The sequence below is a fragment of the Excalfactoria chinensis genome, chromosome 4, assembly GCF_039878825.1.
Source record: "Excalfactoria chinensis isolate bCotChi1 chromosome 4, bCotChi1.hap2, whole genome shotgun sequence".
NCBI lineage: Eukaryota > Metazoa > Chordata > Aves > Galliformes > Phasianidae > Excalfactoria > Excalfactoria chinensis.
This window is the reverse complement of record NC_092828.1, coordinates 50,499,746-50,521,339: the sequence shown is the minus strand read 5'-3', so window position 1 is coordinate 50,521,339 and position 21,594 is coordinate 50,499,746. Positions and strand designations below refer to the sequence as shown.

The 21,594-nt window shown below is 36.7% G+C and overlaps 1 protein-coding gene across 2 annotated transcripts in view; it reads left to right on the top strand.

Annotated features, from left to right (window-relative positions):
- Positions 1-19,889, top strand: part of TBCK (TBC1 domain containing kinase) — an 88,305-nt gene extending 68,416 nt beyond the window's left edge. Inside the window, exons 24-26 of one of the 2 annotated variants that reach the window (XM_072334520.1) lie at positions 5,256-5,431; positions 8,135-8,294; positions 19,273-19,889. In XM_072334520.1, coding sequence (XP_072190621.1) covers positions 5,256-5,431; positions 8,135-8,294; positions 19,273-19,383 — 447 coding nt within the window. In that variant the 3' untranslated portion in view covers positions 19,384-19,889. The remainder of the gene's footprint in view (positions 1-5,255; positions 5,432-8,134; positions 8,295-19,272) is intronic. The other variant, XM_072334521.1, reaches the window with a different exon arrangement.
- The last annotated feature ends 1,705 nt before the right edge of the window (positions 19,890-21,594 follow it).

The following is a 21,594-nucleotide window of genomic DNA, read 5'->3' as shown; positions in this document are numbered from 1 at the left end:
CAATCATACCGTGAGGAAGAAGAAATTCCTCTTCTGGTTGCAGTTTGCATTGAGGTGTGATACTAAATTCCTCTTGTTTTTGTTTTCAAAGAGGATAGGGTTATCTCTGGCAGCTAGTGTTCTTTAGAGTCTGTAACTTGTTTTTCTACAAAATATTACAATTTCTTGTCAAAGAGACGGTATCTATCAAGAGAAATATGCAAGCACTGATAGAAACTGAGGAAGGCATGCAAGATTGTTCTTGTTCCTTCTAGTTTTATATCATATTAAAGTACCTCGTGGGTGTTCACAAGCACAGCTGGATTATGGCTGTAATTTAAGTTGGTTCCCTGTAGTGGTGAGAAGTATTTACCTGTTTTATCACATCAGAGACAATAACGAAGGAGACCTTGCAGCATGCCTGTCTGGCTGCATGCAGGGAATAACTCTGTCTTTCTGCTCTGCTGACTCAGTTGATTCACTCAGTTATATTATTCAAGGGAGACAGAGTGAAGTTTCCTTGATAATTAGCTACTTAGCAAGCAGAGGTCACTTAGTTTTTTGTAGACTGCTTATAGTTATGTAATAAGATTTGGAAGATATTGATGAATGATGACAAGCCAAGCATTGCTATTTGTTCCCTTCCCTAATCTTCCCTAGCCAATGTTCTCACCTGCTCTCTGCAGCATCAGCTCACACAGAGAGGAATGGGAGATGTGAAAGAGGCCAGGTTCAAGGTGGGTCAGGTCTGCCTATAAAATGTTCTTGTGGTGCAGGATCCTTCAGATCAGCTGCAGAACAACACTGCTGGAAGCATGGGTCTGGGTGTTTTTTTAGTCTCTGATAAAAAGGTGCAGGATCTGGAGCTGGGAGCTCTGTGAGAGAGGGTGGAAGAGCACAGGAACAGGGCAGACATAGCGAATGGGAAGTGGGGGGAGATGGGAAGCATTGAGAAGGTGGGATACCAGTGTACTGACCTGGAAATCTGCAGAGCAGAGTATGATGGCAAGGGGGGTCAGTCTGAGGCATAACAGTAAGTATCTTAGTGAGGTTGCATAGAAAACAATAGCCCTATTGTGTATGAAAAAATTTAGTAAATGTTTCCTTGCAGCTCTAAGTTTATATGTTCCTTCCTTTTAAGTAGTCCTGACTGAAAATTTAAAAAAACAAACAAACAATAAACCTTTGAGACCTTATTCTTTGATTCCATGTTAACAGTGGTCATAAAAATGTTGCTTGTATGGGTGAGAGCTTGAGACTGCATATGTGAACCTTGTTTATTTATTATTATTAGAATACACTTTTGCCTGTGTAGGCTTCTTTGTGTCGGTAGCAGTTGATTTATGCATTATTCTTTCTGTGTGGTTACAGGAGTAAAATACTTTTCACTATCAAAGCTGTTATTCTGTTTATAAGGAAACAACAAAACATAAATCCAGCAAAAATAAATGTACAAAGGACAGTGATTTTAGGAATTCGGTTCTGCCTTTATCTACTCATTTATCAAGGATACAAATAAAAACAATTGCATGGGAAATTCTAAGTGGAAACACTGGGTGTGAGTGTTTTCAGTCATGAAATTTTTCTGGGTGTTGGTTAGATGGCTAAAATTCACAGTGTTCTTGCTTGATCTTGATTGATTGCCTTTTCAGATACTTCCTGAAAATTGGCATTGTCTGTCAGGAAAACTGCTTTTGATTTAAAACATGGTAGCAATGACTTGGCCTACTTGGCAAGGCAGCTACAAATCTGCCTGAAATGTCAATTCTTGCTTTTTCTTCCTCTTCTTTCTACCTGTTTTCATCTGACTGCTATGTTTCAGTTTGTATAAAACAGTGCTACTCTGTATGAATGTGTTTACTCCAATGCTTCTTTGGGAACGTGACCTTGAATGCTGTATTTAGATGGAATAGCAATACAAAAGCTTTCTTACATTACTGGTACTTCAACTAAAACTAAGCACAAAAAGTCATATATTTGCTAGAAACTGATGTGACCCTTGATTCTGTGTGAGCCTGCTTTTTTTTTCTGGTTTTGTTTGATCAATTCTTCACGTGTCTTCCAAAACTCTTTTCTTCTAAGCTGGTTTTAACATGTTATTTCTTTCTTATTCCTGGTTATATATGAATGCATTTATTTCAGAAACAAAATGATATATTCCAAAAGAAGGGAATGACATTGTCTGTGAAGTGTTTCTTCATGTAGGACTCTAAGAAAAAAGTATTTTACTTGAACCCTAGCTTTTAATTATATTGACTTTCAGGCTGATGTTCCTTCTGTATTAATTTTGTTGCAGTAAATTATGCCAACTTCAAAGACAAAAGCTGGGGAGCCCTGCTTCTACTTAGATAAAGCTGTCCTTTATGTGGATAAAAAGTTACTTTATAGCTTCTGTGTTTATCAGATGGGACTGTTAAGTTCAGGTTCAGCAGAACTATAGAAACTTGCTTATTTTCTCAGCAATGTATATCTTCATTTAATAGCAAGGATGAAATGTCTGTAAGAGATTACTGCTAATGGAAAAGTAGATCGGGGTTATGATTGCACTAGCCACATGTTCTGAAGTGCTTTAATCTTTTGGAAGCTTGACTTCTAACTTGAGAATGCTTAAGCAGCTTTGATTCTAATATAAAAAAGAAAAAAAAAAAATCAAAATTCCTAATGACTGTTTCTTGTTATTAGGAGCAGCAAAGGGATATGGCTTAGCAATTCCCAGATGTATTTAGAAATTAGTGGGGTAGGAAGAATAATTTCTTTACTTTTAAAGTACTTAAGATGTTGTCAGAGAAACTTCTGGGAGGTAACTAGACCTTAAGCTTCAGTGTAAGTATATTTGTTATAGCATGGTGGTGATTAAGCAGTCTTCTCTGATGAACAGCTTCTTATATCTGATTAGTTTAAATTAATATTCACCATTGAAGTTAGTAAATGCTAAAATAAATCTGTGAGCATCAGCTGACTTCTCTTGCACCTTTTCTTAAATGATTGTCTGGCCTAAAGCGAGGAGAGTGATTGCTGAGGTGTGGAAAACATCTGAAACAGGTGAAGAGCAGGGGAGGTGTTAAAGGTACAGAATAATCTGTGAGATTTGGATTGTTAGGGGCTGTGGTAGCCTGAAGTCTAAACTCAAGTCCAGTGCATAATTGCAGGTCTGTTTACCAGGATGGTGATATGCAGATGAGGCATGAGGAGGATCTGGTAGGATTGATGTATTGGTGTTGGTCATGTTTAGCTTGAGCCAACTGACAAGTCATCAGGGAAATCCTGTGAGGAAAATATCTGATGTGAAATATAGCTGTTATCAGAGACCTCAAGGAAAGTCACATTCTCGAATGTAATTAGGAAATATGATCTTACACATGCATTTGTGTATTTCACTTTGCAATTTGAAGGAAAGAAATTAATCTGATAAAACAGCTGTTATAGGATAGAATTGATTTGGCAATTCTATTTCCCAGAAGTCTGTTGATTAGCTTTAGTCTCCAGCTTTGCTTAAAGCTTGTATAGAGATTCTGTATCACAAATTTGTCAGTATAGACAGAGCTGGATATGCTAGGTCAGAAGGAAGGGTCTGAAGTGTGTCAGGAGTGTTTGACTTTGTTCCTTCTCCTCCATTTTGATCCATCTCCTTTGCTTGGACTCCTTCTGGGGAATTGAATGGAGTTTGAGTACTCTTAGAATGTCCTATGTTGAATGTGCTGAATAAATTTATTCTCAAAAGTAATACATTTTAATGTTCCATTTGAGGCAGTGTTGTTGATTTTTATTTATTTATTTATTTTGGTGGGGGTTTTTTTGGCTTCTGTAGTCTACCGCTGTTTGTTTGTGCTTATGTTCTGAACAGCCATGGAGCATGCAAGAAGAACTTCCAGACCTTTTGTCTTAGTCCCTCGCCACATCCTTCTCTCTGAATTGGAGAGGTGTGGATTAGGCGTTGGTTGGCTAGTTGCAGCCAAAGGTCAACAGATCAACATCTCCATCAGTGACACAGACGACAGCATTGAGTGCACCCTCAGGAAGTTTGCAAATGATACCAGGCTGAGCAGTACAGTTGATACATTGGAAGGAAGGGAAGCCATGCAGAGGGACCTGGACAGGCTGGAGAAGTGGGCCTTATTGAACCTCATAAGGTTTTCATGGGCCAAGTGTGGGGTGCTGCACTTTGGTCAGGGCAATCGCAGAAATTTATGCAAACTGGGAAAAGGTCGTCTTCAGATCAGCTCTGTGGAAGAGGACTTGGGGGTCCTGGTGGACAAGAAGCTGGACATGAGCCCGCAGTGTGTGCTTGCAGCCAGAAGGCCAACTGTGTTCTGGGCTGCATTAACAAAAAGGGTGACCATCAAGGAAAGGTGAGGTTTAGGTTAGATATTAGGAGGAATTTTTTCATACCAAGGGTGGTGATGCTCTGGAACAGGTTGCCCAGGGGGATTGTGGATGCCCCATTCCTGGAGGCATTCAAGGCCAGGCTGGCTGTGGTTCTGGGCAGCCTGGTCCTAGTGGTTGTCGACTCTGCACATAGCATGGGGGTTGAAACTAGATGATCATTGTTGTCCTTCTCAACTCAGGCCATTCTATGATTCATGATAAAATGGTTGTCCTTTTAATGTCCTATTAATGTCTTCTTCCACAAGAGTAAGATATCAACACAGTCTGAAGGTCTTTCAGATGAGGCTCCCTGTAACAGTTCCTAGCTATTCTGTTTGCTCATGTGAAGACAGAAGAATTCACTATTAGCAGCTGAAGACATAGTCATAAACAAGTTTTGCCTCTGTTTGACCTCCTGCAAAATAGGAGCTTTTAAAGGTTGCACAGGACAAACCAGTCTTGTAAGATGACTAAGCTCTAAGGTTATCTTTGTATATAACTTGGAGTAAGTCAACTTCCATTATGTTTTTTTGTATGTATAACCAACCTGTTAACTCTCTATCTGCTGAATTAAAGCATAATGTCTAAAATGCTCTAAAACTTACCTGTGATTTTTCATATTGAGACAACAGTGCTAACAGAAAATAAAACATTGCTGCCAGAGGTTATAAATCAGTGTTCATTAACTATTTAACATCATTGTGTATGCTGACGTATATTTAGTTACACAATATATGAAAGTTTTCAAAAATAGGCACTTTTAACAGTTACTTAATAGTTAGCTGTAATGACTTAGGAAGGAGAAGATTTCCGTCTACCTGAGCTGTCATACTTTGAGGTTGTCAAATAACTAGAAGTTGCAAAGAATGCTGTGTCTTTAACTCTGTCATCTTTATATTACTTTTTTGAAGTCTAGGGATTCTATCAAGTTGGATGACCTGAAGGCTGAGGTGTCACCACGGATTTCAGCGGAAGATCTGATTGATCTTTGTGAATTGACAGGACCAAGTCATTCCAAAACACCTATAAAGAAAACAAAGTCTAGCAAGCCAAAGTTGCTAGTGGTGGACATCCGTAACAGCGAAGAGTATCCTTCAAATCCAAGTGTTAACCTTGCCAAATTATGCTTGTATCAACTACTTTCTCTGCAGGAATGCAATAACAGAATAGTTAAAAAGGAGAGAGAGAGAAAAAAAAAAAAAGTGTCCAGTACGGTGAAAGAACTGAAGGCATTTTGTTGTTGTTGTTTTAGCATAGAGTCCTGGCTTGTAGAAGAAATCACAGATATATTCTTACTTTCATGCAAGAAGCTGTGATTGTAATGAAATCACTTTGTAGTAACAGTGCAAGTACTTGAATACAGCTTGCTTTTGCTTTTTCATGATAGATGTTTTTAGCACACCTTCCCCAATATTTTGGAATATTTTAGCAGACTAGTAACTTGAAAGTATAGGACACTTCCCAGATGCGTGAAAGGGAAATGGAGAACTGTCAAAAGCTTGCGTGCTTTGCCAGTCCCTCAGCTTTGTCAGTCCCTCAGTGGAAGAATCAATTTCTACAGAGTGCCTTCTCATACTGTCAGGTAATGCAGCCCGACTGCCTTAATGTAAGGTATCTTGTTTGCTTATAATCAAAGAAGACTTAAAGGTGTCTCAAAGCTACATTTGTATCAGAGTTGCTACTTTGTCTACACATTACTCTTTTTTTTCTTTTTTTTTTTTTCTTTTTTTTTCCCAAATACATAGTCTTTGCCTGCAGGAGTGTCACTTACTTTTACAGCCCAGCTTTCTATATGGCAGTTTGTAATGAGCAGGCAATGTTCAGTAGTTTTCAAAAAGTATAGTTAGTGTTAAGGCACTTCGCTTGATCACGTTATTTCCCTTTAGTGGTGGATTGAAAGTATTTTTGTCAAATATTTTGGCAATGTTTATGACAAAATATGGTGAAATAGAAAATATATATATTTTTAATATTTACATAGAAATAAATTTATTATATCTGTAGTACAGAGATAGTAAATCTTTAATTAGATAACTACCTGAAGATAAGTTTTTGTAATTTTATTGTTTGCCGTACTTAAGCTTGTTCTGTGTTCTTGTACACAAATTAGTCAAAGAAATACAAAACAATGGTATTTTTTTCTTTTTGTTGCATCTCTTTATTTCCTATCTCAGTAAAGATTTCCAATTAAGTAGAGATTCATTTACCTGACTAGTTTGACTGTTTTCTAGAATCCTGTCTAATTTTTCTCCTGGAATTAGGCTGTTGAAAATGTGGTCCACTTTTTTTGAGGCTCTGTTCTAAAATAAGATTTTTCCATCAAGAGATGATAATTTTTAAATTCCTGTTAAAAAGAGAAGGCCCTGGATTTAAATGATCTACAAGTTCATTACTACTGTATGAAAAAGCTTTGATGCTACTGGTTTAAATAATTTCTGCTTGCAGCATTGTGTTTTTAATTATTTAAGATGCTTACTAGAAATTATCAAAGACAAAGCAGGTAGGGAGCAAGTAATCAAAAATGCTTAGACTATAATAATTGTACTATCATCTGTGTACAGGAATGGATTTATTTGTATTACAACCAAGATCAAAGGCAAGGTGCTTGCTTGAGTATTTCTGTAGCTTTCCTAATAGCTTGATTATAGCTCTTACACTGCTATCGTACAAATCCTATTCTGCTCTTGTGGAGTAGATTCAAAATTTCAGTTACTTGAGAATCATTTGACTGCTGCAAAGTGGTTTTATGAGGCACTTTTTCATATTAAAAACTTTTATCAGACTTGTTCTTTATATTTTGTGAATGAGTAGGCACACTGGAGAAAGAACCTCTGTAGCTCAAGCAGTAGATTGTAATCACTGTGGCTATTTTCCCAGTGTGCTTGGATTTTATGGTAGAGTTAGGTCAATAGAGAAGACAGACCTACTTTCTTCTTCCTTTAACTCATCCCTTTAAGTCTTGAGTGGACTTGAATCTTCCTGGAATTAGGGAATGTCATTTTTGGAATGTCAGCCTGGTTAGTAATAAAATTACCCCTCAAATGGTTTATCTTATGTCATTTGCAGAAGAAACCATAAAGTAAATAGAGAGCTATTAAACTGTCAGTAATTCAGGATTACATAGGAAACCGTAGGTATAATGTGTTCATATTCTGTTTAAATGACCATCATTTCAGAACTTTTACCCTGGTTAGTAGGTATGAGAATGATGAGAATGGCTTCAGTCCTAGTGGGACTGCAGGTAAATATAAACAGAGGTCTTTGGGACTCTGAGTGCCCATTTATTAGAATTTCAGTTTGGAATCAGAATTGTAGGGGGTTTGTGAGAAGTTGGCAGGAGGTTTTAAGAAAATTTCCCAATAATCCTTCTTAGTTTTGGTTTTCACTATAAGTACTATTGCGTAAAATTCCTTTATAAGAGATGCTCCAGCTGCTCACTGGTATTTGATTCCTGGGGTCAAAATAGAGCTGGTTTGAAGTAAAATTCTGTGAAATGTACATATTCTGGATATTGGGTCTGGAGCGTGGTTTCATTTATAAATTCATTTATAAAAAGAGCTCTTTTTTTATAGCACCTATGAAACAAACTCTTAATTCCATTTTTCTGTGTCATTTCAGACAATGTTTTCTCTCTGTGTAAGTGGTAGCTGAAGTTTATCAAAATATGCTAACACTAAAGACCAGCATTGGTGTATCTCATCTGCCAGGATGAAGAGCATGTTCATTCTGCAGCTGTGTTTGTACAGCACTTCTCTCTGGTTTGCACATATCCTTAACTGTTTTTCCTAAGCTTTAACCGTGGCCACATCTCTGGCAGCATCAACGTCCCATTTGCATCAGCATTTACTGCAGAAGGAGATCTCATCCAGTGCCCAGCAACTGCCACGCTTCAGAGCTTTAAAGGAAGAGTTGTAGTGATTGTAGGAAATGCAGTGAAGAACACAGCTGCTGTAAGTCTGTAGATATAGTGGATATAACGTATATGTTTATATGTAGAAATACATCACAAGAATGAATGCATACAGTAGCAGTAAATACTACATTTTGAGTAATTTATATGTTAGTAACTTGGGGTGGGTGTCAGTACAGGATCTGGGGGAATTTTGGGTTCATTTCTACTTATAAGCAATGACATTTGAAGTAGCCAACATCTGAGAGAGCTGACATTTTTAAATGAATCATTTAACATTTTTTCACCTTTAAAATCTTTATATTGATGGGTTATGAAGGCAACATTGGAACTTCTAAAGTAGGTCAGTAAGATCTATTTTTCAAAAATCACTTGAGTTTAACAGTTGTTTTTTGCAGTGCTATTAAGCATATACAAGGCAAGTAGGGAACAGCATGTGTGATATGAAGTCCAAGGGAAACAGGACTTAGTTCATATTACTCCAAGAAAGAAACAATGTGTTGGTTAGTTGTATTTTATTATTCAGAGTAAGTAATTCTGCTCAGTTTAGAGAAGAATGATTATTACATGTATCTTTCATATGCTAGTTTGGGTAGGTGGGGAGAATATTCAGATGTGCCTGTCCATTTCTGTAATTAATAGTGTTGTGAACCAGCAGAATACCAAGTAGAATTATCACTTCTGCTAATCTTCATCTCAGGAAAAGGGATACTGTTTTTTTTTATTCAACTGTATGGTATATAGTATTTAGGTATGGTATACATTTTGTTCAACCCAGTCTGTTTTCATTAACCTATGTTTTGTGAGTTAGAAAATAGGCTGGTGTTTGTCCTATCTTAAACTGTAGCAGAGGTAGTGTAAAACAGATTGTAAAGCACACTGAATTGTTTCAGCCAGCAAGTCTGGGTTTCTACATTGGATCTGGATGAATCCATGATAAATATTTCACGTGAAGTCAATTTGAAAAATTACTGTTGCTCACTAAATGTTGAATGCATATATTCCTCCTTAAAGGAATAAATACAAAATGCATAAAATGCCATGTGCCAAATGGAGATGATTTAATGGATGCTTGACACATTTGATGGTGGGTTAAGCAGCTTTCAGTAATTACATTTTGAGTTACTGAACATACTAATTTATCTCAGTAACAGTCTTAGCATTCACTAAGCTCTTGAGGAATAGGAACAGGAAAGATGAACTACTTTGGTATTCAGTAATGAGTGTCTTTATGAGAGATAGCCCACTTACAAGCAAGTCATTTCCTCAGGGTTGTTTTCCAGGACTGATCTGTCTAAAACAGAAGGAAGAAAAAATGAGTATTTGTAGGCAAGGAGAGACAGAGGCTTTACAGTATGGTTGTGGGTTACACCATACCTAAGAGAAATTTAAATCTACTTACAATGTAATGACACTTTTCATGCAAACTTTCATTTTTCGCAGCTTTTAAATGTTTCATTAGGTGGAGAATTAAATGTTTCCTTTGCTGTGCTGCTGTAGAAAACCTTGTGTGTTTAGTGAGTCCAAGCACTTCAGCCATGTAAGAGGATGCTGCATTATCCTTAGACCCAACTTTCTAGACTTGAGACAGTGGAAGAAGTATGTATGTTTACATGCAGCTATGAATATTACAGCTTTTCTTAAGAGAAGTAATAACTTTTTTGAAGTTGTGTTAAGTAATCTCATAGTATGAAAAATTGAAGAAGGGAACCTGTGGAAACGGAAACAATGTTTCAAAGAAATGTAAGATGTTTGACCTAAAACATTTCTTTTCTAAATAGTAATGTATCTCAAACTGGAAAGAAATTTGCCACAGATTGTACCCTTCACTACAAAGGAGTTTTGTTTTTTGTTTTTTTGAAGAAGTGTTGACTGGTATTTAAACCATTAAAAGTATGGAAACTGGCTCTGTTAGTTGTGTTACTCAAATTTATGCAGGACTAAGTTCTGTGGGGGTAAGTATAGGAAATAAATGTTGATCATTTATGAGGCTATTTGGAATTAGGAGATTAAATCTTTCAATAGCATTTTGTATTAGTAACCTGGCATCATTTCAGTAACTAAAAAATAAAAAATAAAATTGGCTGTCCTGAATGAACTTGCAGAAAACTCATTTTTGACCTTTTCATGCTTCTTTTTTTTTTTTTTTTTTTTCTCCCTATTTCTGCCTTATGTGTTTGATTTGGTGCCAGACGATAAAACATTTAAATATGAAAGAAAAGGCTTTCTAAAACTCAATAGGCAGTATGGGAAAAGCAAAAACTCCATAATGGCCCAGTTCCAGGAGGAGACAATGAAGCCAGCAGTGCTACAAACATCAGTCTAGCTCTGGCTTTAGTTGAATACTTCCTTTAAAAGAATTAAAACAGGGTACATTCTACTTGTTCAGCCATTAAAAGGTGTAAAGGCTAAGTTAATGGATTGGTTGATGAACCAGAGCCTTGCCGATCCATACAAATGTTATGTTGGAATTAACCGGCCAGATTCCGCTGTGATTTTTAACTTATATATAAAGTACCAGCATCTCTAAAGTGAATTAAATTCTCCATTCACACATCCACAGAAATACATTTACCTTGACATTTCCAGTTCAGGCGAAGGATCATCACAGTTCAGAGTAAAATGGTCTATGTGCTCTAGAACTGGTTCTTCTTTCTTCACGTGTGGCAAATAGCATTTTGGTGTTCATTAATCCATGTCTCCTGGTGTTTTTGTAATTTTTGTAATATATGATAGCATGTGAAAAGATGAATGAATAATAGTTACAGATATGTAGGAATTTGCTTTTTTGGAGGGAAAGGTGACATTAGTTCTTCATTTCCCATTCTTCAAGAAACTTTGAGGTGTTATTTTATGTGCTTCCATTTCCAGCTTTTTTTGTCCATAGTATTGTGAACTTGACTGAAACTAGAATAGGAGAAATAGTTTATCTAGCATTAAATCATGTTCCAGCAGCTCAGTTTTAACACTGACCAGCTGTTTCATGTGTTTTGTGATTAATATACATTTGTGTTTTCATTCAAATGATATAACAAAATAGAAGATATAGGACTCCAATATTTCTAATAAGTAGAAACTCATTTATTTTGTGCTTTCAGAAAACATAGTGAACCTGTGAGTCAAAACTTAATAAATGAATAAATCTGTATGTCAAGGTTAAAAAAACATAGATAAGGAAATCTAAATTGGGATGTTTTCATTCCTGAATGTTACTTTTTTTTTTAATCTGGCAAAGTTATGTTGCTATAAATACATTGTCTAGACAATTTCTGCGAGTAACTAAAGCAGGGTTATAGTTCTGATTGTGTCACAAAGTAGCTAATAATTAAAATATATAAATTATCTCTAAAGCAAAGATAAGCAGTTGTGATTTTCTGTGAGATCTTTCTGACCTTTTTCAAGGCAAGAGAGTCAAGTTCAAGATTCTTTTTGTGTAACACGTCCTAGCCTGAAAAACACCAACTAGTTTGTTCTGTGTTGGAGTTTCTCTAAATGCAGATGTCAATCTATGAACATAAAATCTTTTCTCTTGCTAACAAATTTGAGATTATAATAGAAAGTGTTTGTTTTATGGCGTGGGGAGACTGAAACAGGAAATGACTTTGTTGCTTTTTTCTTAACTTTCATATATAATTTAACAGTGGATGTAAACTGGAAATGATGTTTTAAGGAAAAAAAAGTCTGGAGAATGTGAAACTAAAAAGTCTTCACACGTGTGAAAAGCAAGTTCTTGCATGCTCAAGCTGATTTCTTGTTGCAAACCTATCTTAGAAGAAAAACGATGGATGGCTGCTAAATGTCATTGGTTGGTCTGAAGATTAGGTATTGCATTGAGTACTCAAGGGCAGATGCGTACATGCTTATAAGGGCAGATAGGTTTCATTAGAAGTACCTAATGAAACTTCCAGAGTAAAAGAAAGTAGAAACAATCAATTAACTTTTTGAGATATTTTCACTATATGTCTTTTACATTCTTAATCTCCTCGTAGATGTTACTTTGCAGAAAAGTGATCGTGGAGATAGATGGGTTTCTGCTGATTCTTGGAATGGCTCTTCCATCCTGTTGATTTGTTAAGGCACTGCCCTACGCTCTGGATTTAAACTCAGAGCCTACTGGCATCATTAGATGTCTCTCTTCTACCTTTAAATACAGAGAGATTAAGTTAGTGTTTTTAAGAGAGAGGTCGCATTCATCACAAGCAATCCTGGTTGCATCTCTGCCTGAGACAAGCTGAAGTGTCTTCGTTAATTTATTCTATGAAGCCTGTATTATTTTATTCGGTTTGCTTTAGCTGTTGTATTGTGTGTGCAGATTTTTTTACAGTTCCCAGAAAGATAGCCCGGCTGCTGCTGCCAGGACATTGCTCTTTATACAGCCCAAGAAAGAAGTTTGGGCTGTGAGCCAGCAGTTGTACTGCTGTTGTGATTCTGCCCCTGTCAGTGTCTTTGGTTAGTTTGCATGCCAGAAGTACTGCAGAAATAACCTTAGTATTCCCCTTTCTCACAAGAGGAAGAGGGGGAAATGAAAGGAGACTCAGGAGCAGAATTGTAATGTTCCCTTCCATTTCTGAAGCGGGTGCCAAGGAAAGCAGACTATTTCTAAAACTCCAGATAGATTCTGTTTTTTAATCCGTGTTGAGACTGACAGTTACAGTTATGGGAAATTGCTTTGTTGATGTAGAAGTTCAGAAGTTTAGTCCATCTGTCTGCCTTACTACACAGAAGTTTGAATGTTTCTGAGATGAGCAATAGTGGGATAGCTTTTCCTATCAAAAAAAATTCTGACTTCTCTGAGATACTGATAAGCAAGATCTCAACTTTTCTCAACCATCTTGGAGATCTGTGTGGACTGGAAAGGCTGGAAATGGTGAACCTGAATCCTGGAGTAGTGCTGTTAGACTCTAGTAATATCTTCAGGCATGTCAATCTTGGCCATGGTTCTAGTGTCTTTGCAGACTGCACCTTTGAAAGATCACCCTTGTCCTTGCATGAGCTTGCATGAAATAAGTCATATCTGTAGTATTCAGGGCTGTTGTGTAACAAAAGTGAATTACTAGTTTCTGAAGCTGTTCTGTAGCTCTGAATCTACTTGGTATTTTCTGGTATTTGGGTTCAGACAATCTGAAATAACATGAAATGACAATAACTGAAATATAGATAAAATATAGATGAAAACATACTAGTAAGTGCTATAGGTACATAAGTAAGGATACTGCCAGCTAGAATGGCACAGTTGAATTTGTAACTTCCAGTATCTATATGGATATGGGGCAGATGTTGTTTTACTCTTCGTTAAACTTTTAGTCAGTCAGTTTTTGAAGAGAACTCACTGCTTGTTACAGGAGGAAATGTGTGTGTTGAATGGCAGGTCCAAGGATTTGAGTCTTGTGTAAGGCCAGTTTAAGGCCAAAACCTGCAGCGTAGGCATGCCGTCAGAATCATCTAAGAGTTGGTAGTTTGTATACAGGTTTGCTGTAGGCTGCTTCATCAGCCTATTTCTTAATTGACAAAGATTTCAATTTGAGCCGCATCAGTAAAAAGTAAAGCAAAGCCTACAAAAAAAATTGATTTTGCATTATCAAGGACTTCTTTGAATGTCTTGCAACTTCTGGGACAGACTTGAGGCGATTTTATAAAAGAGCCAAAGCCATACTAAAAAAAGAAGTTGAAGTGAGCAGTTGCTTTTGATACTTAAGGGGGAAAAAGCATCTTTCAGAGAGGGTCATACTCTTTTTTTATATTCAGACTGTCTGTTCTGCGCATCTCTTCAAAAATGCATATTTCTGTTAATTAACAGCTTTTCTATTTTCCGTCCAATCAAAAATAGAATAGAGTTGCTTTCTGCATTTTATTATCATAGTCTATTCAGCTGTACTGGGTGCATTTCTTATATTTTGGTTAGTATAAACTGTGCTGACAGCCAAATTTCTACAGGTTTTTTCATTTTCAGGTTCTCACTTTCTGCTGTGTGGTTTTGTGTGTGTGTGTAATATTACATTTCTAAGTGGAAAATTTTTAAAGGCAGGTGTTAAAAAGTTACTACTCAAAGAAATCTGAGTGTTCACTTTTACTTTCATGCTATTAAATACTTATTTGTCTAGGCTTACTTTCAAATCTTAGCATTCTAACTGCTTCAACTTTCTGCTGTGTTTTTGTACTAATGGAATGGAAAGCTTTCCTTTTTGGCCATGTCAGCAGAATGAATTTTTCCTTGTTTTTCCTTGATCTTGTTAGAAAAGTAAATATCTGCTGCTGCTGCTTTTTGTTTGTTTGTTCTTTAATATAGTATATGTAATATGTGCTTGCACAAAGTTTTGCACCTTGTGTTTTACACTTCATTCAGTTTATGTGAATACCATAACTGTTAATTCGGCATGGTTTTGTTGCTTTGGGAGACTTTTTGGTCTTCCACCTTTTTATGCTAAAGTGCCATTTCATTTATCTGGAACCTTTTAATAGAAAAAATACCTAAGAATGATCATGTTTTGGATCTTCTTTGTGACATATGGCAAAGCTCTGAATTGAACACTTTGCTTTCGGAATAGTGAGCTCTTGCCTGAAATCATATGGCTAAATAGACTGTGTTTCCTGAGGGGTTTGTTCAGTATGCAGTTACAAATGGAAAAACGACGATAATCTTGTGGCTATGGGGGACAGTTTATAGAATTTGATAAAGGTTCCTTTTTTCAGCTTCTACTTTAACTCTTCTGTCTCTTTTGGTGTAAATTACTTTTGTATCCTGATAACATTGGTCACAGCAGTCCTTTTTGGTATTCTGATGCAGTAAGTTACTCCTTCCCTCCCAGTTTGTCCTTTAATTACTACCTGTCACAGGAATGTCTGCGAAAGTGAAAAAGGTATACTTAGCAGCCATTATAGCTGGCTTGACAGAACCTGGGAACAGCACTACTCAAGCTGCGTGGTGTTATTAGGCTCTATGCTATACTCAGTCTAAAAGTGTGATGCGCCTAGTGTAATACATTCAGCAAATTTGGAAGTTGTGACTTTGCTGCTTTGGAACAGGATGGTCGAAACACTTTGATAAATGCTCCATTGGTGGATATCAGTTTACCACCTTAAACTATTGAGGTTCCTGATACTTAACAGTACTGAAAGGAGAAGCCCTGACAAGCTGTTTCAAGAGCAACATCCGTGCATGGTAAAATGTTTTAAATATGCCCAAATTTTGATATGAATTTGCTTTGATGTTGTCTGTGTTTTTGAAAGCCTGACTTTGTGAGTGAAGAAGTCTTAGCTTACCGCTTCCATAAGCAAATTACAATTTTATAGCTCATTTTCACTCACTGGAAAGGGTGTCTATGACTGACACATTAACTGAGGAACAGCATTACCAAAGCCATGCCATAGGATGATAAACGTGTCGCTTACATATTCATCTTTCCATATCTCATATTTTTCTGTGAAACCAGCAAAAGGAAGTCCAATTTAATCTCTAGATGTAGGCAGTAAAAACAAGTAACCTAACTTTCTGGGGAGCTGTGTTTTGAGGAAAGGCCACCTAATGCAGAATTCAAAAAACTTAGTTTTCTAGCATCCTTTTAATCCTCACCCTTAGATAAGCAGTAACACCATTTCCACAAGTAAAGGGAACAGCACCTCATAGTATTGTAGTCTTAATGAAAATAGAAGCATTATAGGAGTCTGTGATCTATTGGTGGTATGGAGAAACAGATATATTTCAGAAGTAATGTCAGTAGAAGTTCTTGATGAAGCTGAGCAAGCATAATCACCATCTAAATAACTGAGGTTCTTTTTTAATAAACCACTATAATGGAAATCAAATTGTGAACTACTTTTATGTGTTTCAATGAATCTCTCCTTGAAATGTGGATGGCTTACAGGTTACCAAAGATGCTGTAATACACTGGCTTGTCTCCTCATTGTGTTATCTTCTGCTTTATGAGTTCCTCAGTAAATCAGGTTATTTAGTGAAATAAATCTGCATTCATATTCATGTGACTGTCAAGTTTCTAGTTTGACACTTCAAGATATCATTTTTTGAGGGAAACAGAGCTCATGTGTGAAGCCCAAGATGACAGTTACTGCTTTAGTAACAGCCTGTGATAGTAACTCCAAAGGGCAAAATGAGCTTTTTTTTTTTCCTTATCTCTCTTAATTTCTTGGTTGTAAGTTTCTACATAAACATGGGTCATGTTGGAAGAGAATTCTGCTGTAGCTGTTTCAGATAGTCCTTCCTCTCATGCCTCTGTGTCAGTGTACAATCCAAAAATTACACTTTTGTGTCTTCTGAAAGTATTAGCTTTGATATTTTCAGATATTCAAGCAGGGTATTTTGGCAGAGAGAGATGCCAGGTGGTGCTGGAATGTTTCAGGAACATGGTGAACAAGCTCCTGTTCTCATCTGTGGTCAGCAAATGCCTGTCTGGGTGAGAAGGCACAAAAATGTGCTAGAACAAAACTATGAAAAGTCAAAGTTTTAGTTAGGGTGAAGACTGTGATGCTATTTAAGATGATTTATAAATCTGAACTTCGTCAACTGTTTGTATTTTTGAGTGACTCAGTATAGGAATATGGAAGATAAAGTGAGAATGTCTTTAATAGGTTGGATTGAATTAACCTGTGAGTGAAACCTTGACTCTTTTCTTCTTTGCAGTGGCAGATGTATTTGCAAAATTCTTGGATGCTGATATTTGGAGTTTGATGGCAGCTCTCAGCTATGGCAATATGTAGCCCTATAGGCCTCTGACTTGCAGCTAATTCCCGCAGTAGTGAGGAACAAATTTAAGTGCATCCTCTGCTTCCTGGAATTTCCCCGTCTGAATACTCAGACACAGTATTTTGAGCTGTATTTGCAATATTTTGAGCTGTATATGCATAGTAGACAACTACAGGCAGTTCTGTAAGGGGATATGAGGGAGAAGTCATTGTTTTGTGTTCTTGTGCTTTCTACCTCAAATTCATCAACAGCCACAGAATCGGCAGTGCTGATTTCTCAGAGGCTATGTGAGGAATTGACATATTCCACACTACAAAGTTGTAAAGAAATATTGTTGTACGCAGTAAATAAAAGTTATTTCCGTCCATAACTTGGTTACTAAAACAGTTCTAAAATATGGTGGGATGTAAACCCTAGTGCTGAAATCTGAAATACAGAGCAGTTGTTCGCTTATTTTCAGATTAGGTGGAATGGTAATTACATTATAGCTACAGCATTGAACTTGAAGGAGAGTTTATGGCCTACTCTCAGAAGCAGAATCTCTCTGCTGACACACAGGATTTTGTACTGAGCCAACAGTGTGACTGTTTCCTGTCAGTCCAAACACTGGCTGTCATTTTTTATTTGTGTCAGCTGTGAGCAGCATTGAATGGAGTCCAAGACAGAGCACTATCCATTAGTCACAGTTGGAGAGTACTGTGAAATGACAGAGATCTATATTTGAAGTAGGGATGTGCAGTTGGAGTATTTTGCTGAATATATTCTATTTCTGTAGCACATGGCATGCACAGCTGAGCACTATTCTTCAGAAGGAAAAGATACATACAGCATATTTATGAACTGTGATTAAAGTGAGAAGTAGTTGGACTCTTAATGTTTTAACTGTGCATAGTACACTACTGCATCAGAAAGCCTCTATAAAAGCATGACATTTACTTTTCTCATGCAAACTGGCATCTGCATATGGTTTAACTTTTCTACTAGATGTTTTGGATTGCTTTATTGTGGTGTTTGGTTATTTTTTTTGTTTGTCTGTTTTTCATTTGATACGTTGAATCTTCCCAAACTAATGGGGTGAGCTTATCAAATTTCCTTTTGGTCTCAAACAAAAGCCAGAATTTCTACAGTGGATGCAGCAGGGTCTCTTACTCTGCCTTGATCTCTTAGTCTGCCTCACAAGTCCTTGCAGATCACATACTGGCTACTCACTGCCTGGTTAAATCCATCCTGAAAGAAGAGAAAGGAATGCAGTAGCTGTTTGACATGTAGATGTATGTAAATGATTTCTCTGCATGTATAAAATACTTCATTGTGAAGCAAAATTTCTGTCTGTGGGAGGAGTTTAAAATTACTGCAAACTCTTAAAAAGTGATTTCACTTCTTGTACTTGATCAGGTAATCACATAGTACATCTTGTTTTGTTTTGCCTTAGTATCTGTTAGGTTCATTCTAATTAGCTGTGACAATAGAAATGTAAAAGGTGATCCAATGTACCAGTGTATGCTGGATATGGCACCTAGTGCTGTTCTGTCAGTCTTACAGCCATCGGAAATAAACTAAAATTGTTGTTGTTTCCTTCCAATTAATCAATTTTAGTGGCTTGCTTTTTAATGTACTGCAATTGCTATTCAAAAGGCAAGTTTGACATATTACGCAGAAATTGTTCTTCCTTTGTAGGCTTCAGAAGCATAGCAATTTTTCATTGTTGCTACAAGGAAGCAGACAACTCCAGTATTTGGTTTACAGAATAAATTATTGGGGGAGAGAGGATTTCGAAGAATTGTCTGTGCTTGTTCTCTGTAGCCTGTCTATGGATGGACAGGGGGGAGGGGAGGAAAGGAGAGAAAGGGAATACAAATACTGGGCCCCAAATTACTATCTGACATCTCTGAAATGAGGTAATGTTAGACTAGTTTGACAGGTAAGCTAATGACTGTCCTATCAAACTGTGATGCTTGTACATTTGGGAAACTGTAGAGAACACCTGGGAATAAGATTATTCCACGTGAAAATGCATGTTAATTCACACTTTCAGAAAAGTTCCTGTGATTATTCTGAAATAAAAAATACTGATAAAATGAGGTAAATCCTACCTAAGCAAAGATAAGTGATATTCAGAGATGACACTTTCCTGACCTTCAAATTAATTCCAGCTGCTGGAACAGACAGGACTGGAGTTCCTATGTAGGATTCCTTGGTGTAAAAATGAACTTAAAGAATCTGATGAACTTTCCTTTTATTTAACTTGTCTGTCTTAGTGTAGTGTCATTTTGAATTAAGTACTCTAATATATGTCATACTAATCATATGCCTACTTCAGTTTGCAGCTCATCTGGTGAAGAACAAATACCCACGGGTCTGCATCCTAGATGGAGGAATCAACAAGATCAAACCAACCGGTCTCCTCACTGTTCCTTCTCCACAAATATAAGTGACTATAAATGTTCAGGGTGATTTGACTGAATAGGCAAGTCTTACAGTACAGCGGCAATATTCTGAACCCAAAGGGCGTTACGGTGACTCTGTTATACAATTTCTAGATGATCAGTATCTCACCTTGCACATCAAGAGCAAAGTTGTATGATTGTTCTTTGATATGGAGATTCATTTGCTACTGATGGAAAATGTGAATCTTTCAGTTTTCCAAGAAACGTCTTTCAGCAGTGATGTAGTGCAAAACTGGCTGAGCTCATCCAAACTCAGTTAGCATTCAGTACTGTAGAAATTTTTCTGCAGAATGACATAAACTGGCAACTGATTGCCCTAAGCTGTGTTTAAATAGATTGTTTTTCAAAAGTATTTTGCTGTGAATATTAAAAGTAATGAGCTGAAATTGTCATGTGTATCAAAGAAAGAAAAGATGTGTTCTCTCATTTTAAAGAATAATTGCTGTATCTTGTGACCTACTTTTTTTCTTACTGTTCCTGCTTTTTTTTTTTTTTTTTTTTTTTTTTTTAAAGCATTTTTCATCTGGATTGGAAATAAAGATATGTCCTAGATTGGAGATTGCTGTCAGAGCTCCTGCTAAGTCAATCCAAACTGCATCCTGTAGTACAGAAGTGGAGAAGATTTGCTGCTAAGTAGAGAATTTAACATTCAGTTTCCTGAAATGTGGCAAACACAACTATTTCTTAAATCATTATTGCGACAGCAACAGATTATTGACAATGCTGTGTCTGTGACAATGGATTGGTTACTCCACAAATAATAGAGTTAGAAGCTCACACCTTAAAGAGAAATAATGCACTTTTGATTTTCATATGAAAACAGCTTAGAGAAATCTTTAGTACAGAAAAATCAGGTTGTTAAAATGTAAGATAGACAGGATGTCTTGGAACTTAATTTTTTTTTCTCAATTCTCACTTACTTTAGATATGTAATATAGGTAATAGGTAATAAGAAGCTCTTCCAGTTGTTGCTACATTTTTCAAGTTTAAGCCTTGCACCAGCGTTTTCTAAGAAGCACTGAAACTGAGTAGAAAATACGATTTGTAAAAAGCCTGGTTACAGTTGTCTATTTGTTTTCATTATGAGATTAACAAAGAGTATGGTGTCAAACAAAAACTGTGAGACAGTACTTTAGTGAATACAACTTCACGGTGAGGATAATGAGGACCTGCCCTGAGTGAGATGGCTGGTTATCATACACCTTAGTTGAGGATTTTCTGTCACGACTGGCTTATTGATTTGCAAATAAGAACAATGCATCAACTTTATTTCATTTTAATTTGTCACAGAAGATTTCCAAGGCAAAACAGTTGTGAAAGGAGAGAAGAGGTCACAGAGGAGACTGTGAACTCAGGTCATGAACATTCTCTGTAGATCACAGGCAAACTGATTACTGTTTTTTATATTTTCTGTTATTTTGTATAACTGATACCATGGAATATGAGGTCTCGTGGAAGGTGTTGAGAGAAATCTTGTTTTCTTCTATGCAATGACCAGAAGATTTTAATCTGAACCTTCAGAAGCTAATCTCTCTGGAGTTGGTGCTGTCTCTAGGGAGATTTAGTCTTACCACAGCTGTTACTTTTCCTCTAAAGTTTGCAAAGTATGATGAGTGAAAAGAATATAGGGGGAGAGGGGAGGAGGGGGAAACCCACGTCACCTCTCTTTGTCTTGGCTGCGATTTGTCTTTTAAGTCTAGGGTCAGCATCATATCCTGAAACTTTCAATATTTTATTCTTTAAAAATCTTAGATCCTTGGTAGAGTGACTGGATAAAAAGATCAGAAGACAAACCTAGAGGACAGCTGATTGCATTTCTCTGTCAGCAAAAGCTTTTTACGAGAATGTCTAGTAGGGCCTTTTGTGCTTGGTTAACTTTAAAAGTGATGTGAAAACAGGTGAAGTGGGTAGAACAAAAGCATCAAATTGATCAAACTTTTGGCTGCTTGGAGAAAGAAAAAGACTTTGCAGTGCTCAGTGACAGAAAATAAGTACAGAAGTGTACACGTGGGGCCCTGGAGAACCAGGTCTAACCATAGATTGTGGTGAATTCAATGATAGATATCTTCTTAAATGCTTAACTGCAGCTGGAAAACTTACCCAGAGTATCGGTGATTGTAATGAAGGGAATGAAGAAAACAAGTTACTCCATCACAGAAATAAACTTCGTGGTCCCTTTTAAATATAGCACAGTG